The sequence below is a fragment of the Liolophura sinensis genome, chromosome 9, assembly GCF_032854445.1.
Source record: "Liolophura sinensis isolate JHLJ2023 chromosome 9, CUHK_Ljap_v2, whole genome shotgun sequence".
In the NCBI taxonomy this organism is placed as follows: Eukaryota; Metazoa; Mollusca; class Polyplacophora; order Chitonida; family Chitonidae; genus Liolophura; species Liolophura sinensis.
Window position 1 is genome coordinate 36,134,729 of NC_088303.1, and position 27,855 is coordinate 36,162,583.

Consider the following 27,855-nt stretch of genomic DNA (forward strand, 5'->3'; position numbering starts at 1 on the left):
ATTTTTCTGGCAATTAAGATCTTTCTGTTCTAGCTTTTTCAAGCCCACACCTGAAAATAAAATTAAAATGTCAGATCGGGTGTATGCCGAATGGGAGACAGAATCAGTTGGTTCACAGGAGACAGCAAACAGCAGATCACCTTTTGACTATGCCACAGGGATGTGAACACTTACATTCACCAACAATAATAACACAATGAGGAATTACATTTTCTTTACCAGGCTTTCATAAAGTAAGAAATCAAGATGGACATATGCAAAGAGAAGCATGCCGTTCTGCTTTTAATAATGATGGAGTGAGTGAGTGAGTGCTTGGGGTTTAACGTCGTACTCAACAATTTTTCAGTCATATGACGACGAAGGAATCATTAGGGTGCATGTACGTGTAATGTGCCTCCTTGTTGCAGGACGGATTTCCACCGCTCTTTTATTTAGTGCTGCTTCACTGAGACGACTTACCGAAGGCAAGTAAGCCGCCCCGCCCGAGCCATTATACTGATACGGGTCAACCAGTCGTTGCACTATCCCCTTCATGCTGAACGCCAAGCGAGGAAGTTACAACTTCCTCTTTTAAAGTCTTAGGTGTGACTTGATCTAGGATTGATCCTGGATCTACCGATCCCGAAGCGGACGCTCTACCAACTGTGCTGTCCGGGCCGGTAATAATGATGGAAAGATATAAGGAGTTTTCTAGACGAAACAATTAAATCAGTATCCAAATCGTGTTCTGCGCTAGTTTAAAAGTTGTCCTTAATCTAGGCCTTTGGATTCGTTTATCCAAATATGTACCTCAGCAGCTCTTACATTGCAACTGTTCGTAGATCCAATGCGGAGATCTTATTCAGCGGGATGAACATACAGCCCTTGTTACAGAGATTCTGATCGCCCAGTCCCCGTCTACTTGTAGGAGCCCTGTATAATACGGGCGCTCAGTAGGGTAAGATTCTTTAATCAAGTTACTGCACTATACGTATGCTCTCCTCTGCAGGTGTAGCAAAATTTTATTGCGATGGGGCAGATGCTTTAGGCCATATAAAACAATGTTTTGGGTGGAAGGTTCATCAAAGAAAGGGTCAAGTCTTTCACAAAAAGAAAATACATTTTTGTAATTTGTTCATCTTGTAATCACTTGGCTACATGTGGGGCATATGTTGTCTGATCACCGCTGCTGTTGTAGGGCATTCAACATGCCGTAGTCTATTTCTTTCAGCCAGTCGCCTATATTCAGCTGTCTGTAAAATCAGCTACCAAAATTGCTTTTCTGTAGCAACACATAACACAAGTTCTACACATTGATATGTTGTATATCTATTTTACTGCAAGGGAAATGTGTTTAGAATGCTTTTTTTTTCTAATTCATAATGTTAAACTCCATAAGCCTGGTTTCAACACCAAGAACTCATGCATTGCCTCTGGTGACGTCATAATTGTTTAGAAACAAGACAGTGGCATGCTGGACAGTTGGCGTAGAGAGTAATTTGTTGTACAATAGCTGCACTAAAATGCGGTGAGAACAAACTCCACGCAGTAACACAGCCTACACTACTGTCTCGGTGAACAGACTATATTGTTTTTATAGAACAAAATTTCCTAACATCCAACTCTAAAAAACATACTGCTGAGAGATCATAAACTGCAAGAGGTAAAATAAAATTCATTTATGAAGGTTATATTATGTACTAAAACGTGCGAACAGTGTCAAATATAGCAGTGTCAGATTTACCAGGTTTAGATATTCCAGCAAGTCACTAGTTTCTGAATAATTATGACGTCACCCGAGGCAATGACTTCTGTGTGTCGAGTGAGTGAGTGAGTGAGTGCTTGGGGTTTTACGTCGTACTTAACAATTTTTCAGTCATATGATGACGAAGGAATCCTTAGAGTGCATGTAATGTGCCTCCTTGTTGCAGGACGGCTTTCCACCGCCCTTCTTATCTAGTGCTGCTTCATTGAGACGCCTCACCGAAGCTAAGTAAGGCCCCCCCGCGAGCCATTATGTTGATACAGGTCAACCAGTCATTGCACTATCCCCTCCATGCTGAACGCGAAGCGAGGAAGTTACAACTTCCTCTTTTAAGGTCTTAGGTATGACTCGGCCCAGGAATGACCCTGGATCTACCGCGCCCGAAGCGGACGCTTTACCAACTGTGCAATCGGGGCCGGTCTTGGTGTCGAAACAAGGCTTATGGAACTTAACATTGTAAATTAGAAAAAGTGTTCTAACTTCATTTTCTTCGCAAGAATATGGACTTTCAGCATATAGAGCTTGTGTTTTATGTGAAACTGGCTAAAGGCAATTTCGGTTGCGAATATAACTGATTTTATACAGGCAAAAACTGTATCTCCCATCGACACCCAGGAGTCGGAACATTTCTATAGAGTTCACATTAAATGCCAAGACAACACAAAAGAACATACTTGCCCGATGAAGTACAAGATGAGTACAAAGATGTATTTTGTGTTAGATTAATTTTCAGTAAAACTGTTGCATGGGTCCAAATTTATATCATGGGGCCTCTGTGGCTCAGTTGGTTAGCGCGTTAGCGCAGCGTGATGACACGGCAGTCTCTCACCAATACGGTCGCGGTGAGTTCAAAATCCAGCTCACACTTGGTTTCCTCTCCGGCGGTGCGTGGAAAGGTCTTACAGCAAACTGCGGATGGTCGTGGGTTTCCTCCGAGCTCTGCCCGGTTTCCATCCACCTTAAAGCTGGCCGCCGTCGTATAAGTGAAATATTCTTGAGTACCGGTACGGCGTAAAACACCTATCAAATAAATAAATAAATAAATAACCAAATTTATATCAGTGGCGTCACATTCATGTGTTTTGCTCGGAATAGTTCATTTCAGGGTCCATTCGGAGAAAATATTCTTAGCTGTGTGCTTCTATACGTTTTTAATGTAGAAGTAAAGCCAGTAAAGCAAGTGTGCTTGTATCAAGTAGCAAAAACCTCACGCCATCACGCCTTTCAATGGCCATTGCAGAATGTATTTCAAACGCATTTTACTGGCTTTTACTATTTAATGGTCTTTCATATACTTCATGTCAGTGATTTGTTTGCCTTTGAATTCAGATGAGTCACTTATACCCTTTGTGAAAACTTTAGTCTTGGTGATTGACAGTGCAGTACAGATTAATTATGACTCGTCTTTATAACAGATAAGACAATAACGTCACCATTTACTTACTTGAGCTAATTTATATCTTATCTAAACCTAAATAATTATAGTTGTAAATGAAAAAGACATAGCTGGGGGTATCTGGCCAAATTGCATCAAACCATCTGAAAAGCTCACATACTTCACATGTAAAGCTACCAGTCAAAGGAATATTCTGCTAACAGCTCACATTAAATACACTGTTTCAGCAAAAAAGTGGATTGTTAAATTTATTTATGCCACAAACAATACAAACCAGCTTTCTTGACATGGCTTTAGTTTTTATTGACTGAGAATGAGAGACAATTGAGGTTTTCTTGCTTTTAATAATTTACGCAACACAAATTATTATAATTTTTCACTTTCTCAAAATATGTGATACAACTACCACTGTCGAAAGGTTATCATATCTTAATTTACATTAATTATAAACATTTTAGCACTGTTGATTGAACCATCATGCGCAGTCAAAATATTTAACCGACTATAAAACAAACCCTGTCAAAACTATAAAATGTTAAGCTAATATGTACCAGCCTGGAACCTTAAAACGTCATTTTTGTCTGATTGCAGGAAACTCTATTGAACACGCGTCTGTTACCTCAGTACACTCACCAGTGCGGTCGCTGTGAGTTCACGTCTAGTTCCGGTACATCCGGAGTTCTGGTCGCAACCTGCCGGGATGATCGTGCGGTGTCCCTCGGGCTTAATTTACCCGCCCGCTTTCTTCCTACCATGCATAAAGCTGGTCACTGTTGTATAAATATTTTTGACACCGGCGTAAAACACCAATCAAATCAATCAGTCAAATAAATAAATAGATGTACCTACTTCAGTATACATATATTTTAAATCTGCTCAATTTTTTGTAAAGTGCCTTGTACGCTTTCGAATGTTAACGCGATTGCCCTACAAAGTTTGATGTATTATCAAACACATATCGAACCAAACACTTTACGGGATTATATTGTATAAAGATAAGTTGGCAAGCGTCAGGTACACGGTTGCAAATGACACCTTAATTTTTTTTTGGCGTCCAAGTTGAGTAGTAAATTCATTCATATTGTGTTTTTTTCCATATTATTCCGAAGTGCGTCTAGCCCTTTGTTTAGGCACATAGACCTGGGCAAGACAAACTGGGTGTGGGCCTGTAGTGTATTAGCGGACGGAAAAAAAAGTTTGATTTATAGGCCTAGTCTTAAATATAATTAAGAAAATAAAAAATCTATGTGGCAAACATTTATATTACTGTATGTTATCTGATATCCTTAACATAGCCCCAGAGGGAAAAATGCCATGACTGAGGAAGTCATTTCTGTCCAGCTAGGCCGATAGCCTGAAGCTAAAGGCCGCCCAAAAAGCGAACGTGCACCTTACGAGACGAGCCGCGATTTGTAATGGGCGCTCAAGCGCGACACAGATGGATTATGGGAGGTTTGAACTCGGAGGTTACAAAATGGCGGACGAGTGCGACGACCATTCAGATGCAGGCAGTTAATCAATGTAGTTTAGCACTAAATGACTGACAAGGAAGAGCAAGTACGCTGCGGAAGTACTTCTTACATTGTTCAGGCAGAGTTGGGTGTTCGGTTTTCTTGTGGAAACCTATCCAAACGGGAGATAACAGCGGTTAAACCGGCTGGATGCGGCGAACGACGGTCCGATCTTATTCAGCGATGAACATCGTTAGCTAGCTGGACGAAGGCATTTCTTATCGCACTTCTAGGGAAATAAGATTGGGATTCTTGAATGGACGATTTGCTTTAAAGGAGATTTCTTGCGGTGTGCTATTTCGGGAAAGTTTTGTACTGGTCGTCTTGTTTGTCCAGTGAGTTCATAAAGACGGTAAGGACAAGCTCCGATTGTTTTTATTATGGTTTTGCCTGATTAGAACGAGTGCCATTGATTTGCGGTCATGCTGCACCGCGCTGTGTGTTTTGTTTGCGGCAGTCCCGGGGCGGACACCCGTCTCTACACGAAAACTAGAGACAAAGAACCATATTTCCCCTTCCTCGAGCACCATGATCCACCAAGGGGTTCGAGAACGCCAGGTGCAGACGGGGCGGTGGATAGTTGCCGCGTTTGTTACGCTTTTCTCAGACAACAATGGGAGGCCTACGAGCGCACAAAGACTCCGGCCATCAAACGCTTGTACTGGCTAAAGCGCTCCGACAACGGACATTTCACTGGAGCCGAAACACGTCTGCAAGGCGAATACATAGCTCAAGTGATGGGCTTTCAGTTTAACCCCACTCCCGGCACGTACGACGCCAGCGGAGGGAATTATAGCCCCCCGCCTCCTGCCCCTCAGTCCCATTTTGACAGATCAACCGGCAGTGTTGGACAGATGTCTCGCAATAATACACTTCCCCCTCGTGAAGCCCCATCGTCATCGGCTATGTCTGCAGCAGCTTCTGCTGCACTGAGGCCCACACAGGGGGGGTTTAGACACGCAGGAATGCAGGGCTCAGAAGGGGTGCTGGATCTTTCCCTCCCAGTTAAGCCACAATCTAAAAGTGAGGTTAGCATATCAGCGTCCACAAAGCAGGACAGAAAACGAGAGAGGGATTTTCCATCACATGGCAGTAGAAAAGAAGTCAGTGAGGGTCCACATGGTGAAATGGCCTACCAAAGACATGGTGATATCTATAGTGGCAGCACACGCTCAACCTCTCATATGTCTAGCCATCACTCGGCTACTGTTTCCTATCCTAACAGTAACAAACCCACAGCTGACGTCTCAAATATTGTGACATGTTTTACTTGTGCAGTGGAATTGCCATTCTCTGAGGGTAAACTAGTGTACAGCTGTCGACAAGATGCTAGCGGTAAGGAGCCTTACTTTCCTTTTCTAGAGAGCCTGTCTCCTCCATCTGGTTCTGTACCAGTCCACAAACACGGGGCCACCAAACTCTGCGTACCCTGCTTAACATCATTGTTACACCAATGGGATATGTTTGTGTCCCAAGAAATCCCAGTTGAACTGAGGCAGTATAAACTGCCCAGAAAATCTGATCGTTATAAATACAACTCTGCTCAGAGCAGTACTGTTCCAACGACTGACACTCATTTTGTCCCAAAAGTATCCAGTTTACACCAAAGCCATCCTGTATCCGAGATTTGCTATCTTTGTGGTCAGTTGTACCCAGATGACAACATGAAAATTTTATTCACACGTGCCCCAAATGCTAACAGCCACAGAACAATGTACTTTCCTTTTGTGCGGGATCTTCCTCGCCCTCAAGGTGCCAAACCTCTCGATCAGGAAGGCACGGTTTTGTCGTGTCGTTCTTGTTATGGTCATTTACAGAAACAGTGGCAAATGTATCAGGCAGAGGCCGTCCACCCAGTTCACCGAACATACACGCTCCGTGCTGCTGAGGGAAGTGAAGGTCCTCCAGGTAGTAAACTGGACTCTGGAGGTGAGCCCTCGCGTCCTGTTCATAGTGAGTCTAGCATCAGTCAGCCATTAAACATTCAAATTGCTGCCAACAGCCCAGGACCGATGGCTGCAATTCCTGCTCAAGGGTTACTGGCGATTGCTGCAGCACCTACCGTGACGTCCACATCGACCACGCCGAATTATCAAGATGTTTCGCCAGTATCTTCTACCCAGGTGACCTCACAAATGGCTGATGGTCGCAGGTCATCAGGTGAAACAAAGGCTGGACCAAATGTCACAGTGCCCCACCCACTTACGCAAATGACAAGCATACCCCAAAAGGTATGTTTTGTCTGTGGAGAGAAATCCATTTTACCTAACACCCAAGTCCTCTGCTCATATCCTTCTAGATTGGATGCTAAAGCTCCTCCTGGCCAAGCCAACCCGTTTTTTCCATTTCTGGCCAATCGGGACCCTGCCGGCGGTGCAGAGGGAATGACAGAAGATGGCACTGTGGTCGCTTGCAAATATTGCTACCATCTTCTCCTCGCCCAGTGGAAGGAGTATGAAACGTCTGCAACACCAAGCGACAGTAACCGATGGCTTCGAAAGTATTCTTTGAAAGAATTTGTCTGTTATGTCTGTGCAACCCAAACAACTCGTAAGAGAATGAGAACATTGCATGTGAAACCATTCTACTTTTTGAAGGAGCACAAGTCTCCATCGGGTGCCATCGTTATGGACAATGGCGACAGTGTAGCTACGTGTCGTAAGTGTTACGCGAGTCTACTACACCAAATGAAGGAGTATGATCGCATGGGACTGCCTGTAGAAATGAGGAAGTACAATTGGATACCTGTCACTAAGGGGTCGTGCTTTGACGATGGTGAAGAAGACACTCAGGTGAGATATATATAATCTTTTACACACTATTCAGTTCATAGGTTTATATTTTTTAAAGTAATTCCGAATACACATGTATATCTCTGCTAGTGTGATACCGTCCATAAATATTCTGGCTTCTGTTTTTTTAACAGTTTGTTAGAATCCAAAAGCATTTTTTCATTTCACAGAAATCCATGGGGGTCCAAATATAGATTCCACTTTATTTAGATAGGCCTTCTCTGAATTACCTCCCTTGTCAAACTGCAGCAGTAGCATGCATGATATAATACAAGAATGGTATTTTGAAACGTGAAAATAAGAGAAGTGAGACCTCATCTATTACTAAGTACATGTATGCATGATGGTTAGATATTTTTTTTGCAACAGAATGTGGTAAAAGAGGAGCAGTGTTTTCAGTTTGTATGTGGGTAGACAGAGTTTGCCAAAGCTGTTTGTATTTTATTAGGGGATTTTTAAATTTTCTCCATTTGGATTAAAATCATATGGCATGAATCATGGGCTTTCCAAATCAGTTTATGACATTAAACTTACTGTTTATAAAACGTATATGAAGTACACATGCACTGCAACACCGCAGAAGAAAATGATGTGTTCTACTGTGATTTGAACCTTCTGTGTAGCTTGTCTTCGAGTCCCCTATTAACTTATGCTGCTATAATTCTTGCTGTTAATGCATTACCCATTTTCAGAGGCCCCACATAACCACAGCATGCTCCTAAAAGCTAATGTAAATGATAGATGGGCTTCAAGGGAGAAAATGTGGAAGGGCTGTGTTGGTCTTTTCTCAGGGTATTCCAAAGTTTTTCTCAAATCTTTGAATTTTGATTATTAAACTTGCTTTTGATATGCATTGAATTGGATTTGTAAACTAAACATCATCCTTAATTTATGCCTGAAAACGTATGTACCTGTACATAAGCTGTACATTTAAAGGAGAAGAAAATTTAAATATGAATGAAATACCATTGAAAAGAGTATGCATTTCCTCGCAGGTGCATGCCATAAAAAATTCTAATATGTACCTCAAGGTGATCAATTATAAATAAAGTCACTGCCAAAATCTGCTGTGGGCGACTCCATTTTTGCCTAAGAACTAGTCCTGAAGTCTTCTGTGTTAGGAGGAAAATTGCCGGTTGGTAACCGCTGAAGTGCAGTTCGTACATTTCCGGTAGAACTGTTCTTTCCAGAAGGTAGCGAACAGTACAGTTTGTTTTCCGCTTGAGGATCGGGAAACCGGAATGTGGGACGTAGGTTCCGAGTTTACACGAACAAGCTGGCAGTTTTAATGAATCATTGGCTGAGAGGCAACACACCCCCAGCATATATTACAGGGTGTTAAAGATGGAGGACGCGATGGACTCGGCGATTTATGCCAGCTTCACCATATTTAGGCTTTACGTGTATGGCGAGGAAAAATCGCAAAATTATGCAGCAGGCACCACCAGATGTGCTCTTTTCAGCCTATAGTGTCAAGTTTTTAAGTCGTCTTCTCCTTTAAAGCATAAGTGTAGATTTGATGATGAGCTATGAAGGTTGTAAACTTCAACACATGCTCATTATTTTCAAAGTGAAATACATGTACTGATTAGAACTATTGGAACTCATAGTATTTGCCTATCATTAAGTGAAGTTTTTTTAAATATTATTTTTACCAGTGAAAAGTGTGGATTTTAAAGAAACAAACATTGAGAGAAAGTTTGATCAAATACCAAATATAAACTAAAGAGGCCCTTTTTGATGGCTCAGGCGAGTTTTACGCACAAACAAAGTTAAATGTATAGATGTACATGAGTAAATTCAAAGCTCATTCTCACATACAGTGACCAGTACATGTATAATCTGTATGATATGTCCACGGAAAAGATGAAAGCCGATACCACATTCTACAGTTTTAATATTTTTAAAGTTTACAGTGTTTTGGTAATGAAATTCCTCTATAACCAATAATTAACAAAAACAGAAATTAGCAGCAATTAAAGAGGAGATGTCTTGTGATGTAAAGGCTGAAATTGCCTGTCTGTTTCATATCGATCTGCCTAAAGTTTTCTAAAGTTATTCTTATCTAGATGTAAAAGTGCCTGTAGTGGTATGGTTTCCTCATCAATGATAGAGTACGACTATACATGTACAATCTGAATTAGGACAAGGAGAATTTCCATATCGCTCAGGCGGGGCCTAGTCTGGCCTCAGAAGGGAAGGGGGTGGAACCATCGGTGAAGGGCACCTCATTGTTGAATATTCCGATTCGCATACATTTTTGAAGGCCTCAGTTCCTACGTTGACCTCCACCCCACGTGCACACCACAACACATACCTAGCCTAAATTCAGTGTAAGGATGGCTTGTATTTACTGGTATGTGGAGAACTCGTCCATCCCGGATGACATGTGCATCTGATCATCACATTGTATCATAGCTACCCCAGGCCATCATTTAAACGTTGTTTGTTGCGGGTGACAAGCCCCCTGTTTTTTTGATGTCAGGTCGGTCGGTTGGCATTTTGTTTTTTTTTTTGAAGTAAATTGAAAGTAATCTGAATGCTAATTCAATTATCGCAGGTCCAGTTTTCGTCACCTGCTTCAGGGAATACATTTAATATGCTCATTTTAAATGCTCTTTAAAAACTTGTTGTTTTGATAACCAAGTTCTTTCGCACTGAAGTCAAATGTTCCTTCTTGATTCTGGATCCAGCATTAAATTTGAGCCAATTTACGAACTTTAAATCTAAACAACTGAAGTTCTAAGACATCCATTGCTTTCACCACACAGAAATTATATTCGCCAAACCTAATGTAACCTAAGTAGATAATCCGAGTCACTAATGAATTTGGGCCTTTTTATTTTGTTTTTTAATGCAAAGGGCACTTTGGGGGAATGGTAGCGTCCGGTAATTGCACGCTGAGAAGGGCTGGATTAAGCCCTGTCTGGGATATACTACTCATTAAGTACATTGTCCGTTGACTTTTTTTAAAAGCACTCGGGCCATCTGTCCTTGGGGAGTCTCTCACCAATGCGGTCGCTGTGAGTTCAAGTCCAGCTCATGCTGGCTTCCTCTCCGGCCGTATATGGGAATGTCTGGCAGCAACCTGTGGATGGTTGTGGGTTTCCCCCGGGCTCTGCCCGGTTTCCTTCCACCATAATGCTGGTCGTCGTCGTATAAGTGAAATATTCTTGAGTACGGCGTAAAACACAAATCAAATAAATAAATACCCCACAATAAACATATATTGGGTAACCTACATGTATGAGTGTTACTGACCCATTCATGCACATGTGTTACGTATCCTGTGATGTGTCTGACATACATGTACACTGTAATGTAACCATGTAATGTATTTATCCAGCAGAAGACCATCTAACTGGCCTTTGAACATGTATCTACAAATGACTTCAGTGTTATTCTTTTGATTGCTGACCAAGCAAAACAAAGGGAGCTTAGTCCACATATGTGTATGTCATTGCCTGCTGGACACGACAAACTGGACAATGCCCACGTGTGTTGTTGTCCAATGAAAATTGGAGTATTTTGTCTGATCCAGGACTGGCCCGGATAGCACAGTTGGTAGAGCGTCCGCTTTGGGACCGGTAGATCCAGGATCAATCCTTGATCGAGTCACACCTAAGACTTTAAAAGAGGAAATTGTAACTTCCTCGCTTGGCGTTCAGCATGAAGGAGATAGTGCAATGACTGGTTGACCCGTATCAGTATAATGGCTTGGGTGGGACGGCTTACTTGCCTTCGGTAAGTCGTCTCAGTGAAGCAGCACTAAATAAAAGAGCGGTGAAAATCCGTCCTGCAACAAGGAGGCACATTACATGTGCTTGCACCCTAAGGATTCCTTCGTCGTCATATGACTGAAAAATTGTTGAGTACGACGTTAAACCCCAAGCACTCACTCACTCTGATCCAGGAGAAATACATTTATTTATTTTGCAGACGGGATGTGACAGTGATGCTGAGAGAACTTTGGGGGGATGTGACGAGATGAGCAATGGCAGCTTACCTGACAGTTGCCATGACGACGATAGTAGAGACAAGATGTTTGCAGGTAAGCTTTTGTTCCATTTGTGATTGATATCTGCATCTGTTTATAGTGTACAATTTATACAGTGTCGTTTCAAAATTACCATTGACTTGTCGTACATGTCCGGAAAAAAAAAGGTCTTGTCGGTCAAAATTTACGTGCAGCATGGACAAGTGTCTGGTTGATTATTTTGTGATTAAAATTTGCACATACATCATGTAATTTTGCTGCTTTGATCGGTTTCGCTAACTGGCATTAGAGTGGATTCATAGCGGCGCCTCTAGGAATACGGCAGTCATTGACAGTAAAATGAAAAATATCGATCGCTCAAAACAACTGGCTTACTATTAAATTCGGGTTTACCAAGCAATTGACTAATGGATCAATAACCGACCCAAGCGATGAAGCTAGACCAACAACAACGTCAGCTACACGGCGGTATTTCAAGGAAGATTGGAAGCGATGTATTGCACTATGTGTGGAAATTACGGTGACCACAAATAACCCTTCTGGTCAGTTATTAAAACAGTTACTTGTCAAAACTAAATACCCAGTACATTTAAAAATATATCGGCCAACAGCTCAGTGCTGGGGGTTGCAAAAACGTCTGGTAACTTTAGGGATCAACAGGACAACTATCCATCTGGCGTTACTTCTAATTTCTATCCCTAGGATTACATCTGAGTTACCTGTTATTAAGTTACACAGCCATGTTACATAATGTTGTATATCACCATTGCCAACACTGTGCATTTCATTTATCTCTGGAGTTGCCATTTCACGTCACGATCTGTCCTCGAAGAGAGAGTTTGTAGATTCCCCTGCACTCACAGTTCTTGGGGCCTTGGTGACAGAAAGCGGTCAACGATGCATGTGAGGCTGTTTGCAAATTCTAGTGTTCATTTGAAACCACTTTTCTTCCACCAGTATGGTGTGTATGTCTCTCCATTTTATTTGGAAAACTTAAAATAAAAAAAATAAAAGTCATCACTGTTATGAGGGGGCTGATCTAGAGGCACAACTTATGTCCTTTAAAATCTCATTGCGATCTCTTGATTGGAATTATTCTGTATATGGTGGTTCAGATAGACTTCATCAAATTTCACGTGCAATTTAGTAACTGTATACATGTGTTCCCTGATGATTGAGGTAACAGTTGGCTTGTTTGAAATTGAATGTTGACATTATTTCTGCTTGTATTTCTTGGGTCGGATAAACTTTTGCAGATATGTAGTCATCCTTCAAATGGTGTTGGATGTCTACAGTTTTTTTTGTTACAGTTTTTACACATAAAATTAACACGAATCAAAGCTGATGTGTACGTGAATGTGAAAGAGGCCATTTAGTGTCCATCAACTATTCATTGGTTACATCACAGCTGTGACAAATGTGCTATTGTCAGAGGCCATTTCATGTCCATCAACTATTCATTGGTTACATCACAACTGTGACAAATGTGCTATTGTCAGAGGCCATTTCATGTCCATCAACTATTCATTGGTTACATCACAACTGTGACAAATGTGCCATTGTCAGAGGCCATTTAGTGTCCATCAACTATTCATTGGTTACATCACAACTGTGACAAAACATACCTGAGTGACATCTTATATCAGAATATCACAGGCGCAAAGTGTTATTAGGTCATGACAATGTTATGCTGACAATAATGAAAGAATTTAAATGATATAACTGACTGAGCAAAACAATCAGATTGACAGCAACTGCTGGTAAAAGTAGTATATTTATGAGCCAATTAGAAGACTGGATTTCCAGTTTGCTTATCAAGTTGTGGTTCATGGATAGGCACGTGTTTGTTGGGTGTGGATATTATTGGTGTGTCTATCGAGAAGTTGGTAGCCAAATGTTCTGAATGTACGTATGTTCTAAATGTGCAAAAAGTGTGAAAATACATCTATGCAAATGTGCTAAAAGGCTTTACTTAGTAAGGTTATATTACAGCCTTAGCGGCAACAGGAAATCCAGTTTAGCCATAAACATGCATACTCCTTATCATTTTCTCGGAGGAGTTTTCTTATTTTTGACAACTTTGTCATGTCTTCTGTTCAAGTAAACTGATACTTGATGATTCCCCCCCCCCCCACCCCACCCTTAGTACGAGTTCTTTTTCTCTTTTTATTAATTTTTTAATTTTTATTAATTTTTTTGCTGTCTATGGAGTGGGTTATTTCTGTTGCTTATATGTAGCCAAGGTTAATATCCAGTGTATAGCGATTGTTTTCTTGTTACATGTACATGTTTGTAATTGTCTCCATTTACTATGTGTACTTGAGATCATATGTGTTCTTTGTTTCCATGTTTCGCTATTAATACGTATGGGTTTGTATTAACTTGAGGGGGAAAAAAAAAAAGAACATACATGTACCACTCGCCTCAAATACGTGGTTTTGTTTACATTGTTTTTATGCAAGTATTGATGCATTCACATGTAGATGTGCTGTATTTAGGTCTAAAAGCTGTTGAAGCATTGGTAAATGTGACATTTAATCAATGCATGTCATTGCGACCAAATGAACTGTTATAATTTAAGAAATAAAATAAAATGATAATAAATGTTCAATGTTACTGGATGGAATTGTAATAAAATGTACCATTTTAAATCGTTCCAGTTGGGATTTTGAAGATGTGCAGAAAGGATTTTGTATGATTATGTTAGATACATATAATGTAAATGACCTAAAATATTGCACATGACTACCTGTAACTTGCACATGGCTACCTGTAACTTGCACATGGCTACCTGTAATTTGCACTTGGCTACCTGTAACTTGCACATGGCTAGCTGTAACTTGCACATATTATCTGACGCAAAGAGTTCAACTTATATTACAAGGTATTTTGAAGTTCATTGGGAAGATAGTGTGATAATCCCAAGAACCAAATGGCAAAACATAAAGTTTGGTGAAGGTTGACTTTCGATGTTCATATTAAACACGTATGTGTAAAAACTTTGAAGCGATCAGTCATTCAAAGTTCATGTAAATGTACATGAAAAACAGTTTATACAATGCTGTAGCTTTATGAAGACAACATCTCCAACCGTACGTCTGAGGGATTATCAAGTCTCCTTTACCACACCTGAGTTATCTCATTGTCACCTCAGCAGGTCACTAGATCACAGATAACTTTGACACTAAACACTTTTAGTCTTACCTGTACGTGCTGGATCAGGTGCAGACTGGCTCAGACTGGAAAAATCTCATACCTGAGTGGAAAAATTTTGTTTTTAATATTGTGCATGAACAGACAAACCTAAGATGTAAATGTAGGCGGTTTATTTATCAGTTTATGTGCATGTAGGCTAGTGATCCGAGGATGACCATGCTTTTCATGTGCCCTCTGCTTTGTCAGCCTCGACCAATGAGATGATAAGTTAAGATCTGTCTTAGATCATTGAGATGATCTCATTTTTGCCACGTGGAAATTGGGCTGCCTTGGCCTTGTCTTAATATCAGAGGCTCTTGTGTGAACATCTTCCTTAGAGAAGTGCTTCCTGCACACATAAACCTGGTCTGCAGTATTTAGATGAATGATTTTTTAGTGTGGCATAAAGCACTAAGTAAATACAACAGTATAGCAGTAGATTTTATTTGTGTGGGATGTAGGTTTTGGTAAGCAATTTTGGTGTCGCTTCTGTGCATCTTTGTACATATACATGAACAAGGGAGATCGAAGTACATGTTTTATGTACACAGGACAACGATGTGTTTTTTGCACATGTACATGTATAAAAATTTTGGAATTTTATCTTTGCCTTAAGAACGACCTTACAGTAAAGTATCGGTGTTTGTCATATTTACGTAATCACATGATGTGTAACTTGTAAGATTGTGGAAAATCCCCAGTGATCTGATCAGGTGATGCCATTATCCCCATTGATACAAGTAGTTCAGTGCACATTTAAGTCAGGTATACAGCAATATCTGACTGTTGATGGTATCAGGTGTACCTGAGTACCATGCCTAACATAGTTACTCTAAATTTTTGCCGTCGTTCAACGTCATTGAACCGGCTACATATGCGATTATAAATGAACGTGTATAATAATTGATCATGATAGAGTTTATGCATATTAGACATTATAATTAATATAATTACTTAATTATGAAACTGCATGTATGAGACCTACAGTGTACAGTTACATTTAAGAACTTTCAGGACCTTGAAGGTCATTGGAAAAATAGTGTATTTTATTACGTCATTGAAAGTACCTGGTTTTTCAGTCCCAGATTTTAATATGATGAATTACTGATTATTCTTAAATGTATGTTTAGAACAGACCAATGGATTAGCTACCAAAAGAAGGTTTCTGTTTAGGTTGAATGGTAGAGCAGGCTGTGGTCTAATGCTTAAAGGTTAGGTACTTACTTTTCAGGTCCCCACGATATGGCCGAAAAATTGCTGATTTTTCAAGGCATTAAGCCATAATCATTCATTCATTCCATCGTTAGCATTCAAAACCAGTCTTGGGCTGCAGAGAATTTTTTATGTTGCCCGCTCTTGGGATGTTGGGCCTCTGTGACAGTCAGCAGTTGACAACGCTAATGTGGCCATTTGCACAGTCGAACATTCATACATATCAGCATATGTAAGTTACATGTTAGAAATGTTCATCGGTAACCTACCAGAGATCGGTGGCTCACATAGGGCTCTGGGTTTCATCAACCTGTAACACTCACTGCCATTGTAGAAGTGAAACATTTTTGAATATGGTGTGAAACAACAATTAAATGAATAAATATATAAGTTAAACTGAGTGGTAGGTGAATGCAGTTTTAGGTTTTTGAATGCCCGTGAAAAATATTTTCTTTTTATAGATGGAAATTTTGCAAACTGTATAGCACTTATACCAGGTATATGCTCCCCTATCATCATGTTGGAGCAAAAGAGGAATTCCTTGCCATGACTGTTTTCCTACATCATAAAAATATAATGACAAACAACTACAAAAATCCAACTAGTGCAATGGTGCTTTTTGATTTTGTTTATTTGGTGGGTATTTTACGCACAGAATATTTGATTTATAGATGGGGACCAGCACTAGGGTGGGAGGAAACCAAGCAGGACCCTGCGGTGATGTTGTTTAAAACATTCAATGTAAACAGTGTGCTCAAATTACAGTCACTTGTGCTGAAATTGGTGTGGATTTTTTTTTTGCTATGTGATTAGTTATTAAAACATACCTAACATTTACATGAGAGAATGGTTCGTAAATACATGTACAAGTACTCTCCTGAGTTACCCTATAGATAACATATATATTAAAGGGTTTACAGACTCTGACACATACATTAGAATATATATGGTGTATGAGGACCTACTTCAGGTTGACCTTGTTATCTGTCCTCAGTTAATGACCTGTTCGATCTGGCACCCTGTTGACTTATAGTCTGTCCTTGTAAGAGATCTGTCAACCCTTTAACAGGTACAAGTTTAAACCAGACTATTGCCCATTTTGTTTTTGTTTGTTTTTGTTTTATTTTTTGTAAAGCTATTTGGTAATCACCCAAGATGTCTAAACTGGATTGTGTTATACCATGTTAAGCATTATACAGACAGGAAAATCTGGGCAAGAACAGTGCAGTTTTTATAAAATAAAGATGACCGTAACTTTTCTTTTTTGTCTATTTATGGTGCTTGTAGATACTTTAGACCTTTTCAGGTTTTACTAATTTTTATAACATCAGAAGTATGGACTTAGGCCATCATTATTGGAGGAAATCATTTTAAAATTCTGTCTCTCAATTGCCTAAATTCTTCAAACCGTAATACAGTCTATGTCCCTGATGGCAAAATCAGAACTGCCAGGTGTCAATGCTACGTCAATCATTCCATCGCTAGTGAATTATTCAGACTCTACTTAGATATCAGGTTCATCCCCCAGGAAGTAGTTGAAACTGACAGGAAAGCTAAATAAGAAGGTGAGCCTAGAGGCCCAACATTTGCAGTTACAATTCGGATAGAGTTATCTCCCCTGACTCCAACTTCATTTTTTTTTCTTTCTTTTTTTCTTTGTTAAAGAGCTACATTTTTTGTTAAAGAGCTTCACCATTTCTCTGATTTGATGGTCTAAATTGTATTGAAAGTGCACATTTTCAGAGGATGATATAGGAACAAACATTTTTCTGTCCTTTCCACCTTTACCATGTGTGACAAATGACTCTTTCGGATACCCTTGACATCATTCCAGCATGTTTGCCTGACTTAGCATCATATTTGCCTGGTCTGAAGTCGTAAAGGTATATTATCATGTCACACGGGGAAAAGTGTATGGAAACTGCCAACATTTTATTTTTGAGGGCTCTTCAGTTATGGGTGATGACTCTGTTCCATAGGGTTTACTTCATATTGTTTTACAATTTCTTCCCAGTTTCTATTGCTGGGGTAACACTTTAAGGTAAATAGTGATATTAACGACGTTTGATAATTAACACCTTTATGTTTCACTGCTGTGGAGTATAAGGATAGAACTGTATGCAAATCTTGTACTATTACAAATAGTACAGGGACATGATCCAATTCAGCAGAATGCAGTCTGTGTGGTGAAAGATTTAAACATATATAGTGGTGAATTTTGTGCATTTAGTAAATTCAAATTTACAATGGAAAACTATTGAGTCTCTTCTTGGAATGCATGTTACAAATGTGCATGTAGAATAAATGGAGTGTACTCTGTTGCTACAGAACTGCTTAGTTACTTGATGTAGCATTTGTGTTTCTTGTTTGTTGTTTTTGTTGTTTTCGCCAATGTAAAGGTATCCTCTGTCCATCAAGGGGGATAAAAGTTCTTTCGGCTTCAGATGAAAAGACCAGATGTAGTTGCATTGTGAAAGCATGTGTTGTTTCAGATAGCAATTTCCCACCTGGTACACTGCCTTTCCTTAACTACCATTCCCCACCTACCATTCTCCTGTTTTAATAGGGCCAAGAATATTTTTAAGTCAGGAAGAAAGTGATTCATTTGGTTGATAGTTTATGTATACAGTGTGCAGTGCGGTAACCAGCCTGCGGTAGAGAAGATAATGTAACAGTTATCTCCCCTGAACTGATCAAACCATGTTAGAAACAAAAAGCTTGTGGCTGAGTTATTATTGATATGCCATTGCGTTAAGATCATTGCCAGAAATTTGTATTCATGGCTGCTCCTGGCTTTAAAGAGTTGAGCCGGCAAGCATGATGAATTGAGCCGGGATTAGAAAAAAATGAATTGTCAAATCAATAAAATATTTGTTGGTGGGACTAAAACAGTGCATTAACCGTAGGGGTCCGTGTCAAAAAGGTTAAAAATGGCCACAATGCTTTGGCTTGAGATACTCTTGAATCAGCCGGCTGATTCGGTTGTGGCAACATGCGAGAATTATTGATTATGTTTTTACTGCTTTACCTCCCTGGTAGGAGCGTGTGGGATCAGTGATATGACGGAGTATTAGAGTTGTTGGACGACAGACAAAGGGAAGTGGGCTGGCTGGCCGCCTCACATGTGAGCCACTCGATCGACTAGCGACTAATTAAGATACCATCAGTCAGCGGCACTGTCCCTGTGTTAATCAGCCTTTGCTCTTGAAGGAGAAACTTGCAAATGTCACAGCCATTCATTTTAGCAAAGTTACCTTAGCGCTGGTCACGTGATTAAGCTACGGTGTTTGCCAATAAGATCTGTGATACCAGGGGAGTTTCACACATTATACCTTTGTCCTTTATCTCATTAAAGAAGAAGGAGTTAGCATATTTTGAATGACAATATAAAGATTGGGTTGAAGAGCGCCCAATTCCCAATATATGAATAATACATTCGTCCATTTGTTTTCATGTGGCATTCTAGTGTTTTTGTAGAAACATTAACAAATGCGAACTGGTTATATATATATATATATATATATATATAACCATTTCTTTTCAATTCAGAATTAGCTCTGTATGAAATTTATAGTCTATAAAACTGAACAGTTTGTTTGACAGTATTATAAGATTGAAAAATTTACTTCACTAAATAATGTGCTCTATGCCTCTAAACCCTTGTGATATCACTACCAACATGTGCATGTCTAAAAATTGTACGAAAATTTAATTTAGAGGTTAGTATGGTAGATGCATGCTGTGGATTTACCTTATCTTGAATGTATTCAGGAAATCAATGTCCTTGAATATTAACTGACAAAACTCCAGACTTAAAACCACAGCCAGAATGGTGAGAGCTGGATTGGAACTTGCAACCTTCTTGGTTAGAGAATGCTTGCTGGCGGCCAGATTTTGTTAGTACATTCGCACATTAGTACACATTTATACATGTATGTATGTATGTGTATGTTAACAAATATCACATCTATCCACTATAATAATTGGATAATTAATAATTATAATTGAGCCTCGACCTGGTTTTATCTGAGGCAGGATGTGAATTACAATGGCCCTGGTGCGACATATGTTTGACAAGAACAACCCGGTGAATCACTGATGTGGAAAGAATATGGATCAGCAAGCTTGAAAGAAAAGAATAATAGCCTTAGGTTACTGAGGAAATCTTTATCCCTTTGTGCTAATCCTCGTCTAAATAACTTGACTACCGCTCATCATTCGCCTGAAATTTCAGTCCTGTATCACCATGGATACGTCATGCTCTTAACCCACTCACTTGTTGGAGATTGTGCAAAAATCAGTGGGTCGCTTAATTTTCCTGTTGACATAGTGATATTTAACACAGACACATTGGATTCCTCATTAAACAGTAATCACTTGTAATTAGTGGTCTACATGCCCCCGAGATTAAAAGGTGACTGGGTTTTGTTGGAAGTTTAATGGTGGCATCATTTACCATGTCTGCTTTTGTTTCATTAATATTCTGTTACCAGTTTCAAAGTTTATATTAAATTAGAAAATACAGCCCAATGTCATTGAAATTCTGGAATAAATTTCCATGGTCAGAACTTTGTGTTCTTATAGTTTTAATTATGTTTTTCTGAAAATATTTTTTGGGGGGATTTTGGCTTAATTTTCAGTGTTTTCATCATTAAACATATACATGTACATTTACTTGTTGTCCATAGTATAAAAAAGCTGTCTTTTTCCATGCTAAGCTGTTCCGTCATGGAACACCTTGCGCGGCCTTTTAAGCTGTCTCGCTGTTTTCAGGTTGTCTTAATTGCTAGGAAATGTGGGAAGTGGTTTTGAGGTAAGGTCGTCTACTTGAGTGCCCAGCTTATGGGCTAGCCGGTTCCGGCCATTACATGTTTTAGTCCCGGTTGATGCAAGAAGTGGAAAAGAAAAGAATAATTAGGGCTATAGGTGCCTGATCAGTCATAGTTATTATTGGGGTGAAAGTGTCTGTAGATCAATATCACTGTTGCCAGCCCAAGATGCAAAGGATACCTACTTTAGGAAGGGCAGAGGGAGAATGGGTAAAATGGGGAGGGGGTGGGGGGTGGTTTATATGGATGGATTGATGAAGCATGGGCAAGCCAGCCGCAGGCCAGCTAGATTAACTGTCTGAGGTTTGTTTCTGTGGTATATTGTTAAGTTAGCCCTTCAGTTTATCCCCATTAGGCTTGTGTTGGGAAACATCTGCTCCATGGCTGCTGGCAGCACTGTAGTGGTTTATACATGAAGGTTGCTACCATTTTTCTTAGCAGCCAGCCGTAGGGGGGAGAGGTGGGTCTGCCTGGCAGAGGTGTGTTAGTGATGTCATGATCCATGGAGACCTGTGACCACCTGACAGGGTGTGAACAGGCGGCAGTTAACCAGGCTGGGGTCAGAGGTCGCCCTAGGTCTTCGATCACCCTGCCTGCCAAGCTGTTAATCCCGGGCTGCGCCTATTAGTACTGTGATGTAGTGTTTAAGATCAATAGCTGGGTATGATAGGCTGTACACACAGGCAGATCTGACTTTGTCAGTACCATAACAGAGCTATGAAGGTAAAAACCGATGGGCTGTGTCTTGTGTGAGGGCAGTTACAGCAGGATCCCCTCACCCCAGATGCCCCTAAACTGCTCCATTGAGGACTGACAGGTTTTCTTTTTTTTTATTATTATTTTTTTTTACTTTAGGTGTGTTCATACATGTACACATGTTGATCATGGGACGTGTGCATGTACTTGTGTAAATTGTCATGTCACTAGGCTATAGATTCCTCATCATTCAGACCTCCACAGCCTGTTGTACACGACCAGCCCAGACAGGCTGGCTGACTGATTAGGATAGACCTACATGCCAACAACAGTCAACTTGTTACAGTTAGTAATGGCCGTGTGAACAAGAGTATAACATCAGTACTAGGACTGGGCTATCAGTGACAGTAGGCCGATCAGGATTAGTGAGTTTTACAGGAGAACAGGAGTACACGCCAGTCAACCATGCCCGTTACTACCTGCTGACGCAGTCCATCGGAAAGTCAGACGCTTCAAGTAGGACTAGCGTGCAGGAGAGGATCTGAGATAAGAGAGGAACTGAAATTAAGGCCAATCACTTCTCTCCCTGTGACGCTCAAATTGTGTTTTTGTTGCACTTGGCTGAGGTGTTCACGGACCCTGTCATTATTGTGGTTAGGCACCCACTGGTTACACCCTCCGGGTATGCCGCTAGTGAGGAAAAAAAGGGGGGCATTCTGTAGTGCGACCACAACGTCGCAGAATAGAGGGAAGCTTGTGAGTCACTCGGGAGACTCTTTTGAAAATGACCGGAGTAAATTAGTGGAGAAATCTGTGTGAAATCTTTGTCTCTGTGTGAAAGGCCGTGTGAGCCGTGAGCAGCAGTCGAAGTGCTCAACATTACCACATCAGAAAGAATGTCGCTGAACAATATGTACCCAGGCGCTGCAGATGCATTTCTCTACATGCCCATCACAATGCCAGCCTTCTATCCGTTTCAAGGTAAGACTCTCCCTCTGACAGTGTACTGTTAAGCTTTTGTTATTCCTGGTTTTGATTAGTATCCCTCTGACAACCGTGCGGCCATCTGACATTCATTCAGCCTTAAACTACTTGTAGCTTTAAACACTCCCACCCCTCCTGGCGACTCACACACACAGATGTACATGTCAGTGTATTCATTGTCTCACTATACACCTTCATAAGCTGACATACACATACACTGGTTTTCTTTATTGTGTGATTTGGTGTAAAACCTACATGTCATGTGTTCTGATGTGTCACGTTTAAAGTTATCAGTTAGTGCAGTACTTACTTCATCTGTGTTGATGCTTCGTACTGTTGAACTTGGTCATCACATACTTGTGGTCTTGTTGCAAGTAGGTTGGGTTTTGTTAATAGTTGATAACAGGATGGTCATCATTTTTTTTCAAGTCATCGTCATTAGCAGCTTGATATTTATGGTCTTGTTAACATGCAGTTGGTAACAGGATGGTCATCACCTTTGGTGTTTGCACTTTGGGCATCAGATATTTATTGTCTTGTTAATACATGTAGTTGGTAACCGGATAGTCATCACCTTTAGTGTTAGCAGTTTGGTCATCATATATTTGTGGTCTTGTTAATACATGCAGTTGGTAACAGGATGGTTATCACCTTTGGTGTTAGCGATTTGGTCATCACATATTTGTGGTCTTGTTAATACATGTAGTTGGTAACAGGATGGTCATCACCTTTGGTGTTAGCAGCTTGGTCATCACATATTTGTATGGTTAATATTTGCCAATAGGTTGGTCATCACCTCTTTGAGGTTTAACTGTTAACAGCTCAGTCATAAAATATTTGAGGCCTTAGTTTTGGTTGAAGTTTGGTCATGATGTCTCTCAAAGTTCAGATTTTGTCTTCAAATTACTGTCTCTCTTCTTGATACTTTGTATATATACTTGTTGCAGTAGGTTGTTGCTTGTGCCTGTACATATACTACAGCCTCAGGCCAAACATGAAGGCTTTTTTGAATTTATTCTTGCAATCCTAGTCATCAGACTATAATGGTTATGCTTAAAAAATAAAATAAAACAAGCATGAGATAAAAAATATGAATGTATACAGAATAGCATGATTTGAGACCATCATACATGTATGCTGATAGGTCAAAAATCATACATGGAAAAGTATTGCAAGTTGTAAATTTTCTCACTTCCTTTCTGCCAGCTTCACTGAAATAAGCCTAATTGGTATGGCCTATATTGCCTATTTGGTTAGTTGGACTTCTTTCATGTCCTTTGACGCAAGTTTCAATCCACATGTCTTTTATTGATTGTTGTTATGGAAGAGTTTATGACTGTGACTTTGTGTTGACAGACCATGGATGACCCTTTCTTAGGGTGTCTATGAAAGGGTTGATGTTGCTATCCTGCACAACACAACCAGTACTTCTGTAACAGTGGCTATTTAACATGTAAGTGACTGCATGCAGTACCACATTACTTCTGATTTTTAGTAAGTGCAGTCATTCTGTTTTTTTGTTTTGTTACAAAAGTGAATTTATAAATACTCTTCAGAAGAAGAAAGATATTAATAGCTAGAGCAGGGCTGTTTTTGTACCATGTAGTGTATGTCTGTAAGTTTTGTTTGAAAAATAATATGACCAGGATTGCAAGAAAGGAAACCTAGAAGGAATATAGCAGGCTGGCTGTGATAATACTAATGGTTGATGGGTACTTTTGTGGGCTGGGTTGTTAATATCTGACACTTATTTGCAGTTCACCAATTTGTTTGTACTTGTGATGAACTTAGTTTATCATCGCTAGGTTAATTTAACTTTCCCCATGATAGGGCTGAGTTTCAGATGGCAAGGTCCGATATATTCGTCTTTGTATGTACAGCTTTTTGTTACCACTTTTTTGGATAACTTTTTTTTAAGAAAAGTTACATGTAAGAAGACTCTGGATGACTACTGGTTTGATAAAAAGTGGATAAAAAAGACTATTTGTGTCAAAGTTAATGAGTTTATCAGCATTGAAAAGGATTTTTGCAATGTTTAAGGTAGGATTATACTGTATAGATATTACTGGATAAAACTTTAAGAAGCATTGCGTTATTTGCATACCACATACAGACAAGAATCTGTAAGATTTGTGTGCTAGGAGTGAAAGTAGATTTCTTTATAATTGTATTACACAGGATTTACAAAGTGTACAAAGCAAAGTTTGCACGTACTATGTGCAGACATGAGTCATGTGACAGTGTGTTAACTCGTTGTGAACCTACATAGACCTAGGAGTGTTGGTCAACAATAAGCAATAAGCAAATTCTGTATCCCATCATAAATCAGCTAGGTAGTGTACTTAACATCCTAACCTCTGACCCGTGACATCTGTGACACATTGCAACATGCTGTGTGTATTGAGCGCTGGTGAGGAAAGCCTGTTTATTTTGTCGTTAAATAGAGATCCACCTCTCACTGCATGGTTTAGCAATGTAGGAGATTAAGGTTATTTCTAATCATGCATTTTTATTAGGATGATGGGGATGAGTATTTGTGTCAATAATTGGCCTTACATAAGCTTGGTTAATTACAACCAGCCATGTACTCATTAAGCATAAATTAAGATGATTATCTTACATACAGTGTTCATTTTTTCGTGATAAAAGTTAACTGAAGAATCTTCTTAAATTCCATAAGGATATGGAATTTTATCTGACACTATCATGGTGTTGCTTTTTTTTTTTTTTTGGGTGTGTGTGCTGCAAAATGAAAAATTAGGCTCAAGATTGATGTAACCTTCCTAGAAAGATGAGATTTTCAAATCAGTAGGTGTTGGTTTTCACGTTGTGTTTGCAAACTTAGTTCCAGTTCCAAAGTTATTAGTTCCAAACCAAAGAAAAAATGTGGTACACACTACTGGGATTGTATCCATACACTGTACTTGTGCATATAATGTTAACATTTTGATTTATTATTTACTGTTTTATTTTTATTTAATTGGTTGAAGTTTTTAATGTGTTCCACTAGTTTATGTTATACTGAAACCAGAACAGTCAGGTTTTGAGATTGAATGTTCTTTCCAGCCTATATTTTTACATGGCCAATGAAGTGAGGTAATGTTTCATATAAACCAATACTCAGTGGTATTACATCCCTCTAGGTTATCTTAGTAATTCAGTGTTTTCTCTGCCAAATGCCATGCTTCTTTTCTTTAAACTTTAGCCCATTAAAAACATAGACGAATGCCAAAAATAAATCACTTGTTCTGTTAAATACAAGAGATTTCTCCATGCCTCATTCGACATTGTGCTTAACTGTGTTTGTGAGAGTACAAAGTGATAATACTGGTCTTAAGCCTGTCACTTGGCAGCTGAAAGAGAAGCTGTGATATGTCACTCATAGCCTGCATTAAGATGCATATATACACATCATGTGTGTGACCATATACCTGTCTGCTTTGATACCTCCGTACATGCCTGTTACCTCGTATCAGCCAGTGGTTTTATTTTGAGCTTCACGCATGAGTGAGCAGGGAGCAGATTGCCTCGACATAGTTGCAAGTTTTTGACGCTTTCGTTTGTTAACTAGGTGTATATTTTGCGGGGCTTTTTTTTTTTTTAGAGCATTGTTCTCTGTAATAAAATTAAGATTTTCTGCAAAGCCACAAGTCTGGAAAATTGACGTGCAGAATGATATTATTTGGGTACTGTAATAGCTTACAAACTTAATGATACTCAGATCTGAGTCTGAAAACATTCAAGGATTGAAGTTTTTATGCTACAAGTAAACGAGGTCTGTCTGTGACGTACCTTTGTCTTGGTCCTTTTTCTTTTGCTAGTGACTTCCTCTTTTTACGCAGTCAATTCTTCTGCCAGTTAAATGGCTAATTATTATTTAACCAATAGACACTCGCATCCCCCCGCCAGCCACCCTCCGCCACCACATTCACCGCCTTCTCCACCTCCCTGAAGCGAAAGAGGTTCTATAAAGACGTCTCAACTATATCGCAAGGAACATGTAATGCAAAAGAACAGGAGATAGAAAGTTTTCAGTGGAGGTAGGGGGAAAAATGCAATATTTGTGGGTGTGTGGGTTATGTCTATAAACTTATATCTGTTCTCGCATAGTTGCAGGTGTATTAAAGGTTGCCTGACCAGAATAACAATATTGCTTTGTCACCAGCTTATCTGATGGATGGCATGCTTGAGTGAAGCGCAAGCCTAAGTCTTATCTTTAGTTCAACACACAGAAGAGAGGATATGGATCTGTTTCTACTACAGGAGATGATCGTGTGTGTTCACAGCTCTCCTCTATGTACTGTCTATAATATGAGCCTGGCGGGATACGTGTATGCCACTACCTGCCAAACACAACCAAATACAAGGGCTTAATAGTACTACATACTTGTATAATTAGGTATTTCTCTAATGATTAGTGCTTTTGCATGCTATGCCTTTTTGTTTTTTTTTTTTTTTTAAATCTCATTGCAATTGTTGAAGTTGGTATTTTATGTCATCACCCACTATCTATCTGTATTTTGAGCACACAGTTCTAAACACTGATGTTAAGTCCTGGGATATCACTGACTATTGATGTGCGATTTAAAGCCTTAAGTTGGGCGTCCAGCTTCAATCTTTTTGTTTTCTTTAAAAGTTACATGTACATGTAGTCTTTTTTCTTACTGCACAGGTTAGTGATGTCGACATGCATCATAGGTAGTTACATACCGTATTATTTAGCCATTACATATATAGTGAATTCACAGCATGATCAACTATGCTGCAGGTGAACCAGCGTTCATACAGCCTTATCATGATAGAACATTCCATTATTCATTTGAAGTGTCCATTGTGGCTTTTTGTATTCTGGCTTTCCTCCCTGGCTTGCTAATTGTTAATTTCTAGGATGGAAACGTGATACCTGCACATGTATATAGCTGAAGAAAGTCCAGGTAAAGGATCAAGGGCTTAGCTGATGGCTATGTAATTGGGCTACAGGTAGCCGGGTAAGGCCACATCCCCAAGGGCCCGGGGCGAAGGAACATTGTTTCCCTGGGGCTGTTTCTCTGAAATGTGCTAATGAACAAACTGAGCTGGGTTTATGACAGACGTGTCATCAGTGAACAGAAATGGTTAATGATGTCTGCTCTGACAGGCGTACCTGAGTGCACGAAGGCTATTGATCTGCCTTTATCTGGTTTGTATCCATTTACATATAGGTTAGAGGATTCAGCTGTAATGCAGTTTAACTGGAGGAAACATAACACAGGAGAAGCAGCCTATTGTATTTTTTCTGATTAGAATCTGCTTTGAAATGATCATGCATAATAAAAGATGTTGGCTTCAAGGATAAATAATAGTTAAAAAAAGATGTATATATGTATTTCAGAAGGGTTCGATTTGACAGTGTAAAGAGCTTTGTGCAAGACATTTGCATGATCAGCTTTGAAGTAATCATGCATCATAATAGGCAAGTTTTTCAGTTTAAATGAAGAAAAACATGTTCCAATAAAACAG

At 39.7% G+C, this 27,855-nt stretch overlaps 1 protein-coding gene across 2 annotated transcripts in view; it reads left to right on the forward strand.

The window, feature by feature from the left end:
• The first annotated feature begins 4,667 nt into the window (after window positions 1-4,667).
• The window catches only part of LOC135475862 (uncharacterized), a 67,669-nt gene continuing 44,481 nt past the window's right edge, over window positions 4,668-27,855 (forward strand). For both annotated transcript variants that reach the window (XM_064755807.1, XM_064755808.1), the window contains exons 1-2: window positions 4,668-7,443; window positions 11,383-11,494. In XM_064755807.1, coding sequence (XP_064611877.1) covers window positions 5,074-7,443; window positions 11,383-11,494 — 2,482 coding nt within the window. In that variant the 5' untranslated portion in view covers window positions 4,668-5,073. The remainder of the gene's footprint in view (window positions 7,444-11,382; window positions 11,495-27,855) is intronic.